At 40.8% G+C, this 14,729-nt stretch overlaps 1 protein-coding gene and 1 long non-coding RNA gene across 2 annotated transcripts; both read left to right on the forward strand.

Annotated features, from left to right (window-relative positions):
* Nucleotides 1-1,207: 1,207 nt before the first annotated feature.
* Nucleotides 1,208-4,676, forward strand: LOC148789722 (uncharacterized). The gene is made up of 2 exons (XR_016079341.1): nucleotides 1,208-1,611; nucleotides 4,065-4,676. It is a non-coding gene; the product is annotated as an uncharacterized LOC148789722 (long non-coding RNA).
* Nucleotides 4,677-7,509: 2,833 nt separating this feature from the next.
* On the forward strand, nucleotides 7,510-9,066 carry LOC104610679 (class V chitinase CHIT5a-like). Its single transcript, XM_010277410.2, has 2 exons — nucleotides 7,510-8,743; nucleotides 8,845-9,066. Exons 1-2 carry the CDS (start codon nucleotides 7,642-7,644, stop codon nucleotides 8,871-8,873), a joined length of 1,131 nt encoding a protein of 376 aa, XP_010275712.2. The 5' UTR covers nucleotides 7,510-7,641; the 3' UTR covers nucleotides 8,874-9,066.
* Nucleotides 9,067-14,729: the final 5,663 nt, after the last annotated feature.

Genomic DNA, 14,729 nt, shown 5'->3' on the forward strand with positions numbered 1-14,729 from the left:
CATGAGGCATAAATAATTTGTTTGTAAGCAGGGTGTTCTACCTAGAAAGGCTGAAAATGAAAATGTGGTTTCCTTTGAGGAGTTGGAGATGAGGTGTTTAAGACGATAGGCCCATGATCCGAGGTGGTTATTGGGGAATGGTTTAACTGGGTGTTTGGGAATAATTGGCACCAAGAGGGGGTTAGCTAGGGCCCGATCCAACCTTTCAAGCACTTTAACCGCTCCCTTTTGGCCATTTTGTCCAGGTGAATGGAGGTCCGACATAATCGAAGTCCACTAGGCCAAATTTTTGTAAATGTTTAGAGAGGTAAGGTTTGGAATTTCTAAAGGATTTACGGTCATCCATCTTGTAAATATCATTGAGGTCTCCTATGAGGAGCCAAGGTAGGTTAGTGAGCTGTTGTGATTGTGTGAGGTGAAGCCAGATATCTTTGCGAAGATGCCGGGCAGGGTGGCCATAGAATAGTAATAATTGCCAAGGATTGTTGGGCGGATAATTCGAGATTTGGAGATGAATTAGGTGAGTACTGACATGGAGAATGTCAAATGAGTTTGAATCCAGCCAATCGCAGAAAAGACCACTATAGAACCCTGAAGCTTCATAGAATATAAAGTTTTTAAATTTTAGCTTCTTCGCTAGGGTGGAACTTTTTTGCCAGTCTAGCTTGGTTTCTATTAAAAATAAAAGGTCCAACTTTTCTTGTTTAACTAGCTTTCGTAGCTCACGAATCTTCTTATTATCACCAGCTCCCCTAATGTTCCAAGAAATGAACTTCATGGTAGTGAAGAACAAGGCTGAGATGGACAAGATTATGTATAATGTTGTGAAAATAATAAGAGGGGAAGAGATGTACCTGATGAAACAAGGGATTTGGGGTTGGGCCAATGAAACAGTTAGTGATGAACTGGTCACCGCCACAGAGAGACATCGGGGACGTGGATACACCAGCATCAGATGAATTCAGTAAACCCAGGTTTAATGGTTGGATATCTCTTTGTGGTGTTATGGGCATTGAGTAGTGTTGTTGAAATTCAGGCGGAACTAATAATGTCTGTGTGGTTTTAGCTAATAGTACAATCAAACCGAAATGTCGGTTTCGGTTTGATCAGATCGTTAATTCGGTTTAAGTGGTTCAGTTCGATTTTTAATATTATTGGGTTTGGTTTCGGTTCTGATATTTAGAGGTTCAGTTAACTGAAATAATCGAACTTTTAAGGGTAAATTAGTAATTTTATAGGCCATTAGGCCAAAACACAAAACGTCAAAACCCTCGAGCTCGACATGTGATGCCTCATGTGTCATGTCTCCAGTCTCCCTTCGACCTTCCCAGTTCCCTGTTCCCTATGCGGCTTTTCCCTCTGCGCCTCTCTCTGCCCACTGCTCAATCTACTCTCAGTCATCACTTTCTTTCTTTTTTTCTCTTTGTCTTCTACTCTTCACTTCTTCAAAGTTCAGTCTTCTCTCTTCTCTTCATTTCTGAGTTTCTCTTCGTCTTCTCTTAATCTCTTCAGTCTAGCACCAGCCGCACCACTCAGTCACTCACCAACGGCAGCGGCAAGTGATACTCCGGCAAGGCGACGACGGTGACCGGTTCAGAGCGTGAAGACAAGGTTAGGGAACTTCTCACCTTTTATTCTTCATTAAGAAAATAAACACTAAATAGTTAGAACTCTTGAGGCTATTTCATCTTCCCACCTTATTGGGACCCAATTTCTTCCATTTTTTCTTGCTATAAATCCTTGCAATTGACCATGGTTATTTCATTGTTAGAACTTAGAAGAGTATGGCTTGTGATTCAATTGACCATGGTTATTTCATTGTTCGAGTTGACCATTTTCCAGACTCAACTGTTTGTGATTCAATAGAGTACAAATGTAAAATCTAGGAAGAAATAATCAAGTAATGGTAAAAATTCGGTTCGGTTTGATCGGTTTAGGTGAAGTTTGGTTTTAGAATACAGTATATTGTTTTTATAAAATTCGGTTTGTTCGGTTTGGTTTTTAATCGAACAAACCGAATGCATAGCCCTAGCTAATAGCATCTTAGGAGGTAAAATCTGTCCAGTAAGAAAGTCTGAAACTTGGCCATTACGAACCGCCCAAAGAGATTGAGTAGGTTGATCCAAATGATAATTTATTGTCCTGACACGTCTCCTTTTCCCCATGAGTAGATCAATGGTTCCCAAACCACCGGTTTTGGTGAAATAGTGGGTAGTAATTTCTAGTTTCACGCTATACTGGCATATCGTGCGCTGTTGTTGCGCGTGCGGCTTACTTGTCAAGTTATTCTCATGATGATGGTGAGCATGCATGCATAGAATGCGACATCCTTTGTTTGCAGGGGTAGGGGTGGCTATCATGCAAGGCAATAGCAAGTTCTAACTTGCCAAGTGTCTATTGAGATTGATTAGTGTTCTGACACTGCTGGCCTTCGTCGAAATCCAGTTGCATTGACGATGATGACCTGCCGAAAACCACTGCTAGTAGATTACAACTTCCATTCTCCCGGATAATCTATAGTATGACCTTCAAGAAAACTCTTGTAGTTTGATACGGAGTGGTCCAAACGTTTACAATTACTCCAAATATGCCCTATTAGATCGCAGTTAGCACAAATTCTAGGGAGCTGTTCGTAGCAAAAGCGAAGCCATACTGGCTTGCCGTTGTAGAATATGAAGTGGCTTGTGAGGAGAGGTTTATGTAGATCAATAATGATTTTTTTTACGTACGTATAAGCCTCTCAGTAGCTAGCCCGTGGGGATTTTCACTTCACTTGGTTTGGGATGATGGTGCCCGCTGTGCTAGCAAGAAAACAAACCCTACCATCTTCAACTGTACCTCTAGGAATCATGTGGATTTGTAGGTCCAAACTTTTTCTACTGTTCCTGTCTGTGAGCCACTCCATTCTTCTAGGGGGATCCAGCTTGAATGAAAGAACCAGGGACCCCCCCTCTAGTGCAATGAGACGGTCACTATAGTTTATAAATGAGAATTCGAGTCTGCCTCCTTCTAAGAAACGAACGATCACTACTACTGATGTTTTCCACTATAAACGAACATAGTTGGCCAGAGTCTCTTCATTAACTTGTTGACACGGGAAGATGCGTCCCTTTAATGTCAACCCGATAACTTGCTCCGCCTCCTTGATAGGATCAAAGCTGGGTGGTTGTTCATCCACCCCTACATTAACTGCATGTGCGAAGAAGGATTCTATGTCCTCTGTGTCATGTGCAATGACTGGCATGCTGGCAACTTCTTTACCTTTTGATGTCATCCCCACTAAAAGCTAATCCTCACATGAAGAAAATGGTTGTATCCACGCCCCAATGGGTTCTCTGTGGGGACCTGAGTTCAAGAAACGGAACGGGGAGACAAGGAGACTAAGAGGTCGATGTTGAGTAGAAGTCAAATGGGGGAGGGGGTTTGCACTAGAGGGAAAGAATAAGGATGAAGTGGAGTTTAAGTTCGAATGCAGGTATGCATAGGTGTGGGGGAGGGTTAGGGGAAAGCCTACTGCTGAAAAAAGGATGTTACAATTGCTAAACAGACCCAAGGTCGACGCTTAACTTACATGCAGTTAGACGGAAGTGGGGAAGAAGGTGATACAGACGCTAAGTCAGAGTAAGTTATAATACAAATGATTTCTGCAGAGTGTGGGTTGTTGACTTTTTCGTATATTTTATTTATTTATAAATATATTATTTATATTGCATTTTTATAAATTTGTTATATTAATTATTTTTTTATAAAAATATGTATATATGATGAAAATAGGTGAAAAAATATTTGTTTTTTTTACAAAAATAATAAAATTTGATGAGTTGACAAAACCAGGCTTATTTAGAAAAAAAAATATTGTAAAAACAGTGAGCGGGAACCGGGAATGAAAAAATCCATCTTATAACCAAATTGCCCCTGATTAAAAGCTACATCCATTACTTGTCTCCCACACTCTCTCTCATCAAATCACTCTTTGCACTGTTGCTCACTTTCTGGTTTCTTCTCAAAGTTTTCAAACTTGCCTTCATTAACGCCGATGATGGCCCTGTGGAAGCATTAAACAGAGTCCTGTAGACCGGAAACTGAACAAGCTATTCATCAACAAGGATGCGTGGGTCTCGACCTTCAGATCCAAGACTTTATGGTTGTTCCTTGCAATGATTCTTCATCTCTTCCAACCAAAGCTTAATCATGTGTTGAATATGAGCTGTTGTATAATATTCTATTCATTACTCTCTAACCCGCAAAGTTTGCTGTGATCCATTGAGCTTTCGTCGGTGTCAAGGAGATCTCGTTTTCTTGTGGACCATACAAATAGTGAAGAAGCACCAAGGAGGAGAAAGTACTAAGAAAACATGTACGACACTATCTCTTTTATCTCAAATCTGTACAACCAACCAGTCCAGCCATGGCGACACCTTCAAGTAGCATTCGGGATCTTCTTTATCCGTAGCTCTATATAGCTTCAGATATACTGAGCTATGTGTTCCTTATCGAGTTTCTCATAATGGGGATTTCTCTCCTATTTTTATTAACGCTTGCTAAAGTACTTTTCTCAGCAAGGTTCCTTGGTTCGAAGTTCACAAGAAGAGCAATAGAATATTGAAGAATGAGAAGATAAAGAAAAGTAAAACAAGAGAGGGCAATTTAGTTCAAAAAGTGAATTTTTTTGTTCAGTTCACCATGTTTGTTATTTATTTCTCAACATATCTGATTTTGTTAATTCCTCAAACTTAAGCTATGTGTTCGAATTCATAATTATGAAATCCGATCAGGTCTTCGGATCAAATCGAATTGGCTCTTTACCGTGTCAGATTAGATTCGGATATACGTTAATTTATATCCGATCTGGTCCATTTGCATCCCTACTTCCTATGAATGATCTAAATATTGATGGCTTTTTCGCTAGATGTGGAGGACCAGAGGATATTCATATTTTTAAGTTTTGTAATTATGCAAAACAAATTTGGATGGAAGTAGCTCCAAACATCGAGGGGCCCAATAAATACGACTAGAGGTGTAAATTGGGCCGTGCTGCTCGTGGCTTGGCACGGCCTGGTCTGATTTTGGACTAGCCCAGCATGGCCTGATACGATGGCACGCGAGCTGTGTCAGGCCCGGCATGATCATGTGGGTCATGTTGGGCCTGGGGTTTTAGGTCCACGGGCCGGGTTGGCACGGCACGACCGAGCGGGCCGTGCCACCTACGGCCTATGGCACGACTCATATATATTATTTATATATATTTTATATATTTATATATAATATATAATGTTTTTATATAAATTATAATTATATAATAATATATTAATAAAATAAACAATTGTTTTCAATTTTATTATATTAATTTATTTAATTATTATATATATAAGCAATTGTATATATCAAAATTTATATAAAATTAAAATTTTAAGTTTTTTTAAAAATTTTTTAAATAAATAACTTTGGTCTAGTCCACGGCCTAACCTGTCCCAAGGCTTGGCCCATGAACCAACCCCACCCGCGACACGGCACAGGCCCGGCCATGAATCATACCGGGCCGACCTCCCAAATTATCCCAAACAAGAGCATCATAACACATATCGTGCCCCAAGTTACACCTCTAAATACGACCAAATAAGAGAATGGTGAAAAAGAGTTTCAAAAAATAATAACAATGATTATATATGAGAATAGAATTGAGAGAATAGCTTATATATTATGGGAGTAAACCAAATGTATGGGAGCCTATAAAGATATCAATTTATCTCAGTTTCTTAGGGTCGACACAGCAAGATCAAGCCATAGCGCAAGTCCCAATTAATTAATTAATGTCTTGGTGAATTACAGCCACACAAAAAGCTCTCATGTTAATTAGTATTACTATTTTCTTCAGTCAATCTCCCATTAAAGAGTTATCTAAGCAAGAGGCCACTTATTTGGTGGACCAAATCATATAAGTTGTAATGGGGTTGGGTGAAATCAACCATTCAACTATTCATCTTTCCTTATCTATAGTCTGGGTCAGTTTTTATGTAAAGATTCAAAAAAGCTAAGCGCATAAAGCAAAAAGCAAATGGTGATGTTACAGGACATGCCTTTACAAAAGCCAAAAGGCATATGTTATTCTCCATTGAACATATAAAGTACTATAAATCATGGTTTTTAATATCGGACTGGATCGTATGGTCGGACCAGAAAAATCAGGAATCAATTAGTTGATCGGTTTTATTTTTCATCAAAATTGGATTTTTGCCAAAAAGCGTTGATTTGATCAATAAATCATTGACCTGAATAGTTGAATCATTTGAATCGTACAACAGTTTTGACTGTTTTTTAATTTTTTTATTTTTTGTCAGAACGGGCCGACCATTTGGTTCGAACGATTAGACCATTCAACCCGAGAATTGGACCCCTAATCGGTTCGTTATCCGGGTCGGTTTTAAAAACCTTGGTATAAATAGTAGAGTGCAAAGTGCTGTATTTTGTATGTATTTATACTATATATATTTATATTTATGCTCTTTCTAAATTAAGCCTCGAAAGAAGTACCAATACAAATATGTAGAGTGAAAAACCTTGTATTTTATATTATTTTACATGTATTTATACTATACAAATTTGTATTTATACTCTTTCCAAATTAAGCCTTTAGGGACATTTGATTCATCAAATGGTGTAGTCTAATGTACTCTCTAAACCAGTCAAAACATGGCTGCTACATCACCCATTATGGAGAGATCTCAAGTTTCACATGACAAAAAAAAAAAAAATGGTGGGATTTAAAACACATGGACAATGTGGAAAATGTTTTTACTAGTGAATAAATGCGTAGCCTAGGTGATTCCTGGCCAACCATGAAAAAGGTTAATAAGAGCCTTTCTCTCAATTGATGCTAAAGGCATCAATTCATCATCTCAATTTCAACTCATACTAACACCAAGACCAATACCGTTGTCAAAGTTATAATTCTATATATTATATCTATGTATATCTAAACCATTTAACCAATAATATTTATACATAATTCCCACTTAGCTTTTAATTATTAACACCACAGTACCAATATGCCCATAATCGTCATCCCCCATTTATGAACAATCCCATATAAGTGGAAGGCCACCTTTGTTGACCAAACCCTAGAAGTTAATAATTAGTTGTAATATTATTTCAGCCAATATTGAACTATTAATTTGCTCATAGAAATTGCATAAATGATATTACAAATGCATTCTTTAGTTGTTTCACATAGGGCCATTAATGGAGATTTGACCTTAATTACCCAATACCCAGCATGGTTAGTGCGAGTTCAGATTCATATCCAATACCATTGAATATCATTTTTTCAGTCATGGCAGCCTATAGTATCATAACTTGTCAAAATTAAAACAACCCACCATGTTTCTAGATCAAATTTCATCGGCCCTCAGCACAAATAATATTTTATCAGAAACTTCATGGGGTCGATCATTTGATCTGAACTGTGAATTCTGAGCACACAGCAAAAATGACTCTGTCAAAGTTTACAAACGAAGCTACACCAAGATAAAGACAATTAATCAAGCACTAATCACCCAAGTCAACCTCACCCTCATTATATAATCAGACAAGACAAGCTTAAGTCCTCCAAGCTTCTCCTCCTTGCTTCCCAAACTGCTAAACATGGCTGCCCAGAATCTTGTTTTACTCTTTCTGGTAACCGTCCTCTCCTGTTTCATTGCAGGTGCGACCTCTGCTCCTCCAGTAATCAAGGGTGGGTACTGGCCTTCATGGCGGGCAGATACCGACCCTCCATCTACCATCCCAACTTCATACTTCACTCACCTCTTCTATGCCTTCGTCGGAGTAAATGCGACGACCTATAAGCTAACCATCACGTCGACAGACGCTCAATGGATGAGAAACTTCACGTCCACCGTTCACAGAAAGAAGCCGCCTTCAAAGGCTCTTCTCTCCCTCGGAGGAGGAAATGCCAGCCCGACTACCTTCTCCAACATGGCTACCAACGCTTCTAACCGTGCCACCTTCATCGCCTCCACCATCCAGGTTGCTCGCAAGTATGGCTTCGACGGCATTGATCTCGACTGGGAATTTCCGAAAGACGACCAGGACATGTCGAACCTCGCCGTTCTCTTCCGCGAGTGGCGTACTGCCTTCGAGAAGGAAGCACGTGCTTCCCGCCGGCCGCGCCTACTTATCTCCGCCGCTGTGTACTTCGCTTCTAGCTTTTTCTTGTCTGACGTAAAGCGGGCTTACCCGGTGAATGCGATACGTCGGTACGTTGACTTTGTGAGCCCCATGTGCTACGATTACCATGGCTCATGGGAGCCGTCGGCCACGGGTGCGCAGGCGCTGCTCTATGACTCGACAAGCAACATCAGCACGAGTTACGGCATTCAGTCGTGGATCCGAGCGGGCGTCCCGCCGAAGAAGCTGGTCATGGGTCTACCCTTGTATGGTCGCACATGGAAGCTGAAGGACCCGAATGTACACGGCATTGGAGCGCCAGCAGTCGGCGTGGGTCCTGGCGATAATGGGGTGTTACTGTACTTTCAGATTGTGGAATTTAATGCGGCCAATAATGCAACAGAGGAGTTTGATAAAAAGACAGTGTCCACTTACTCCTATGCAGGAACCAATTGGCTTGGCTACGATAATGCCACGTCCATCAGATACAAAGTGGAGTTCGCCCGAGAACGCCGCCTTGGTGGGTACTTCTTCTGGGCACTTGGATATGATAAGGACTGGACTCTAACGAAGGAAGGTAAGCTTCTTGTGTGCTAACTGTAAATTTAACCAACTTAACTGATTGGTTCGATGTTTATGGAATACAAGTTTAATATTATGAGACGTGTTTCATTTCAGCTTCCAGGACGTGGAACCGTCGATACTAAAAAGCACAGTGGATTTGTGTGCAGGGTGCAACTCGTTCTCCAATTTAATAAGAATCGGTTGTTTTCTATGTAATTTGAAAGCATTTGAGATTTGTCTTATGAATAAATCAGGGTCTGACAACTGAAAATCCCTTGCTTCATTTCGTGTTTTAACTGAGATCCAATAAGAATTTTGTTGCTGGCCCAAACAAAACCATCTGCTCGTCGGATAGGTAGTCATATTCAATTTATTGTTTTGTTTTAACTTTCTTGGTCATGGTGGATTGGTGGGACGATCCTTTTGATCTATGAGGTGAATAAAATGGAAGAAACCATAATTTATTCTTCCAGTCCCTTGGATCAGAAGTTCCATTCCACCAATTTTATGAGCAGTTTGGTAAGTCTTTTTTGAAAGATCTTATGGAAGATCTAACAGATGTGAGCTTTTGCATTAAGATCTATGCAGTTTGAAGACCGTTTGGTTAGGGTGATTATTCATATAACTGTTGGAAGATCACAGCAGCCCGAAGACCGTTTGGTAATGCAAGTGTTTTTTGTGAGTAATATTACTTAATATGTGGGTAGATAACTCAAGTTTGATTACTTAATATGTGCGTCCGGCTTTTGAATGTCCCTGGCACGAGGTTCCTGTACCATGTGCGAGCTACTCCTTTGAACGTTGTGGAGAAGGCCACGCACATGTAGGACTCGTCAGCCCCAGCTAGGTGCATCTGGGACTGGAAGAAGTCCACATGATCGTTTGGATCAAAAGATCCATCGTATTTGTCCAACAGAGGTATTTTGAAGTCCTTCGGCATCGGGGTCGCCGGGAGCTCGGAGGACAGAGGGGATGACTCGGAGAGGAGATGAGGGGTCTTTGTGTCTACTGAGCTCACCTCCTCTTTACCTTTTACCTGCTTTGGCTGGCTGGGCCCGGTGAGCTCGCTAAGAACTATAGTTCGGCGTGCCTTGCGACGCCTTCGTTGCTGCTTCTTGATCAGCTCCACATTGGTGCTACTGACCTCTGTGTGTTCGGGTACCGTTTTGGCGCGGAGTGGCTCTGGTTGCTGAGGCTGATTGCCTTGGACGGAAGGGCCTCGCCTTGAGTCTGCGTCCAGAACCCCGAACCGGTTCCTTGCAAGCGAACCTTCATGATGCGAGGGCCGGGGTAAAATGGCTCTGGCGGGCTGAGTATCTCCTGACCTGTTCGCCATGTTGCCCTGTGAAGCGGGCGGGGTGACTTGTCTGTCCCTCCTGCCGCGGGACGAGACCTGACTCCTAAGAGGAAGTGGAACTTGGGAGGTCTCGCTTCAACGGGGAGAGCGGGTGTTCTGCTGACGAGATTGGTTCTATATCTCTGGGTTTCGGGGTGGAACCGGTTGCTGATTTTGTTGCAGAGGAGGGAATTGCTGCTGATATTGTTGCTGGTAGAAATGATGGAGGACTTGCTGTTGATAGTGTTGATACTATTGGACCTGTTGCATTTGGACCTGAATGGCCCGGACACAGTGTACCAGGTCGTCAAGCTGGGATTGCCCGACTCCAGAGGGAACCACAGACGGTTCAGCGAAGGTCACGCCAACTGGGGGAGTGGCGCGTTTACCTGTGTAGTCACTTGAGGCATGGTCACCGTTGGGACCCCAGCCACAGTAAGCGGTATGGTGAACTAACCGATGCACACAGACGGGAACTGAGGCTGCCCCCCGGAGACGTTCGCTTCGTTGTTTTGTCCGGCGTTGCTGGAGGATTCCATGGATTTGATTATGTGATAAATGGGGGAAAAAAGGTTTTTTGTAGCAATTCCCACAGACAGCGTCAAATAATGTAGCGCGATCTAGCTGCTCCCTGCTAGAGGTGATCTGGCTTCTAGGCGGACGACAGACAAAGTTGATCTGCAAAAGGATCAGAGAACCCGGGGTTGCTAGCCTGGCGAGGTCGCTCCGATGCTTAAGTCAGTAGACTGTTGCGAGCTTAGAAAGCTTTAGAGTGTAGAGAGCTAGAGAGCAGAATAATCACGCGTACCTTGAACCTCCGAGGGTGGAGCCTTTATATAGTCGAGTCCTCGCGGGTTTCGCGGATCAGTTTCGGGATCTTCGTCACGATAGGACTCGTTTCCGCGTTAGTTGGAAGATGACGCTTCCAAACGATAAGGTTCATCACTTCCCCCCGAATCGGCGATGGTTTTGTAAAATTGGTGAGAGAGAGAGAGAGACAACCGAGAAGATTAAGGTGTAGTAATTTCTATATTCCATTAACTACTAGATTAGAATTTGGTAAGATATAAGGCTGTAGGATTAAAATCTTTAATTTCCTACAAATCTCTATTTAATATATAAAACATCAATTATCAAATATTTTTAAATAACATATATACATAAAGATATATATATATATATATATATTATATTATATTATTATATATATTATATATTATATTATTTATAAATATCCAGGCCGGGCCTAAAAAACTAGGCCCAAGCCCGGCCCTAAATTTTGTGGGCCTGATGCGGGCCGGGCCTTAACAAAAATCCTAGGCCCAAAACTAGATTTTCCGGGCTGGGCTGGGCCGGGTTAAAATAATCACCCCTAGTTGTAGCTAGTATATTGTTTACGAGATTTACTTAAAAAAAGAGGAAATAGCAGAAGAGCTAGGATGCCCTACCCATGGGTATCCACATACCTGCCTTGATAGGGTGGTTTTTTTTTTTTTTGCTTGAAAGACAGATACAGATTTTGGGGAGGAGGCGAGTTTTGGGATTCTACAATCTGTACAGGTATGGATATATAGGGTATGGTAATAGGCTAAATCCAATCCTTTCCACCCACATGTTGTTGGAAAGCATATGAGCTTTATGTATTAGATATTGGATTTAATAATAATTTGAATTTTATGTAAGGATAATTGATAGTTTATGTATTTTTTACATGTCTTAATCAAATAATTGGAAATTTTACTGTTTGTTTATGTTATTTTACTTATTTATTGCTTATATATAACAAGCAATAAGAGAAAATTAGATGTGGGTTCTAAATCCAACCTGCCCCACTCTTGAATGCGGGGAGGTTAGGTTCAGGGAGGATTTTGCATTTATATATGTGTGTGGAGGGTTTGGATTCTTAAAAATCCAACCCGCTACAGGTTTTGGAGCAGATACGGGTTAGAAGGTTTAGGGATGTGGGTAAGGTCTAGAATTTATGAAACCCTCCCAAATCTACCCCATTTCCATCCATTAGGATAGCCCCATGCATTTGCATGGGTACATCAAATGTTTTTAAAAGCGATATGGAGGCTGAATTATTTTTTCCTTAGAGTCATGGGTCATTATTTCAACTTGTGGCCATGAAAAAATCTTGGAACTTGGGAGACAAATGCATGGTCTAGTTTTGAGATCTGGGTATGGGACTCATGTTTTAGTTTGTAAGGTTCTGATCTCAATGTATTAAAATTGTGAGGTGGTTGAGGATTCTAACATGGTGTTTGAGAGCATGATTGAACGCAATGTACGTAATTTCATGGACAACCATGATTTCTATAAATGAAAATGATGCTATTTCTCTCTTCATTGATATGAGAAAAGATGGAGTTTATCCAAATGAAATAACATTTGTAGGATTAATCCATGCTATATATATCAGTTGAGCGCAGGCAAGGTACAATGGCTGAATATTCACAAGGGGGAACCGATCTACCAAACCAATTAACAGAACAGGTGGACTAAATTATAACAAACTGCTCTTAAGGCTTAAGAAAAACCATAGATATCTACTTTGGAAATCAAGAAGATAAAATTCTTGTAATAAGCTCAGTGAAGCTGCTAAAAGTGTCGGCAATAGTCACAGTTAGAGACATTTGGCTATGAAAACGTGCATTATGAGTGACACAGGAAATTTTGGTAATATCAAGGGAATAAAAAACAAAAAAAAAACTAATTTGCAAAAATAAAGATAAAATTAGAATGCCAATTCAATAAAGCTTTTGTCATTGTCTTCATTTTTCTTGTCAATGATGAGAAAATGAAACACGGCTACAATGATATTGAGCTCTCATGCGACAGAGCATCAGGGCTCCTCTTCCTCCGTTTAGTGTTAAAGAAACCAGAAGCAAGAACTTCCAAGGCTCTAGTGGTCAATGGCCGGTTTCTAGTGCCATGCCTCCTAGCATTTGCAATATGCTGCTCTTCTGTAGTAGCAATGTTGTTTGAGGTTTGTAACACCTCTGACTCCTCCATGTTTTGTCTTTCAGATGGAATGGATGACCCCCTTGACTTGGGTCATCCTGGCTGTCTGTCACCTCCATGAAAAAGGGCTCATCAATTTCAAAACCCGGTGGGACATGGGGTAGGTTCAGGTCAATCAATGTCCGGGGTTTTGGTTTCTCATGAGGTAGTTCTGTGCCGAAATAGTTCTGACCAGGAATGCCTTTGCAGATGGCGTCGCAGCACTTGTCCGGATTGTCTTTGGCAGAAGAGCTAGTAGATGATGCCTTATCCAGAGACATACCCATTTGAGAAACCATGTTTTCACTTCCATCAGGTGAGTCTGACTGGCAATGGGGCTCCTCCTGTCCTGGAGCTACAGAGAAATTGTTCAAACTGCGACTACAAGCAATTAATCTCCGCCGTTTTGTGACAGGAGCTAAATAGTTTGAGTGGCCAGGTTTCACTCTCCGGCTAAATTGGTTCTTCCTCTGATGTTTGTTATTAGACATATGGACAGACAGATCCTTGTGATTATTCTCTGGGAAATTCATAGGAACTGGGTTATTCATTAGCTTCTCCTGCACCAAAACACTAAGCACACAATCTGACAAATCAGAGTGCACTCCCTTGTCAAAGATAACCTTCATTGGGCTGGAAGTGTTGGTATTTGCTTGATCATTTGACAACACGTCAGCAGAATCTGTCTCATCTGTTTCTTTTGAAAGACTTAGGCTGCTCAGAATGCCAGCCCCTTGCTAGAAAATGGGGCCAAACAGCTTCCCAGAATAGACCATTTGACCGAGCTTTGCTTAATCTGAAGTCTCCAGTTAGAAATTTGATGATGTCTCCAGATGTAATGAACAAGGAATCTGCAATGAACAGATTGAAGGCTGAAGTATGTTTATTGAAGGATTCTATATTTTAAGTTCAGTTCTAGTATTATTAATTATCATGGTGTCTCAAACTTTTCTTTACTTCATTAAACATGCTTAGATCTTAAGAACACAACTTTTCAAGTGCCTTCAACAAGCCTGTGGAAAATCGTATGAAGCTTTCATGTTGAGCAAATTAGTTCCTGTTGTGGGAAACGTCTGTGAATCTAATTGGAATAAAAGCAAAGTTAGCTGAAGACATTGCAGAAGAAGTCGATGTAATATCGAACTCAGCTGCTAATACAACCTCTGATGAAAGGTTCGTCTTGTTTTAATATATATATAATTGGCTTGTCTTTTTTTGATGGCATTCATAAATCAATATTTAGTTATCTAATTCAGTCCTCAAATGGGTTCATAATTTAAAAACAAAATATTCAGGTATGATGTTGCTATGGACACAAACACACAAGGACCCTGTCGACTTATGGCCTTGGCAAAGAGATGCAATAACCTTAAGCTCTTTCTGCATGTGTCAACTGGTAAGTAATTAATTAATGTTTAAACAAGCTCAAACAACATTCTGTGAATTCAGTTGGAAACAATCAGATTGGTGTTTCTTCTGGAACAGATTATGTTAACAGCGAGAGAGGGAAGAATATTGGAGAAGCCCTTTTGTGTGGGAGACAGCATAGCAAAAGGAGAGATTGGTTCTAGCTGGAGACCCTTTCAACTTCCTTTCTTCTGTTGGACGTTGGAGCTGAAACAAAATTGGCTTCTGATTGTAGTCAGAAGGCTTGCCAAGA

Source organism: Nelumbo nucifera, chromosome 8, assembly GCF_055504915.1.
Source record: "Nelumbo nucifera cultivar China Antique chromosome 8, China Antique-T2T, whole genome shotgun sequence".
Classification (NCBI taxonomy): Eukaryota; Viridiplantae; Streptophyta; class Magnoliopsida; order Proteales; family Nelumbonaceae; genus Nelumbo; species Nelumbo nucifera.

Coding starts and splice junctions, on each gene's coding strand:
- LOC104610679 (XM_010277410.2), top strand. CDS start 7,642: ATGGCTGCCCAGAATCTTGTTTTACTCTTTCTGGTAACCGTCCTCTCC. Junction 8,744..8,844: donor CTGGACTCTAACGAAGGAAG/GTAAGCTTCTTG, acceptor GTTTCATTTCAG/CTTCCAGGACGTGGAACCGT.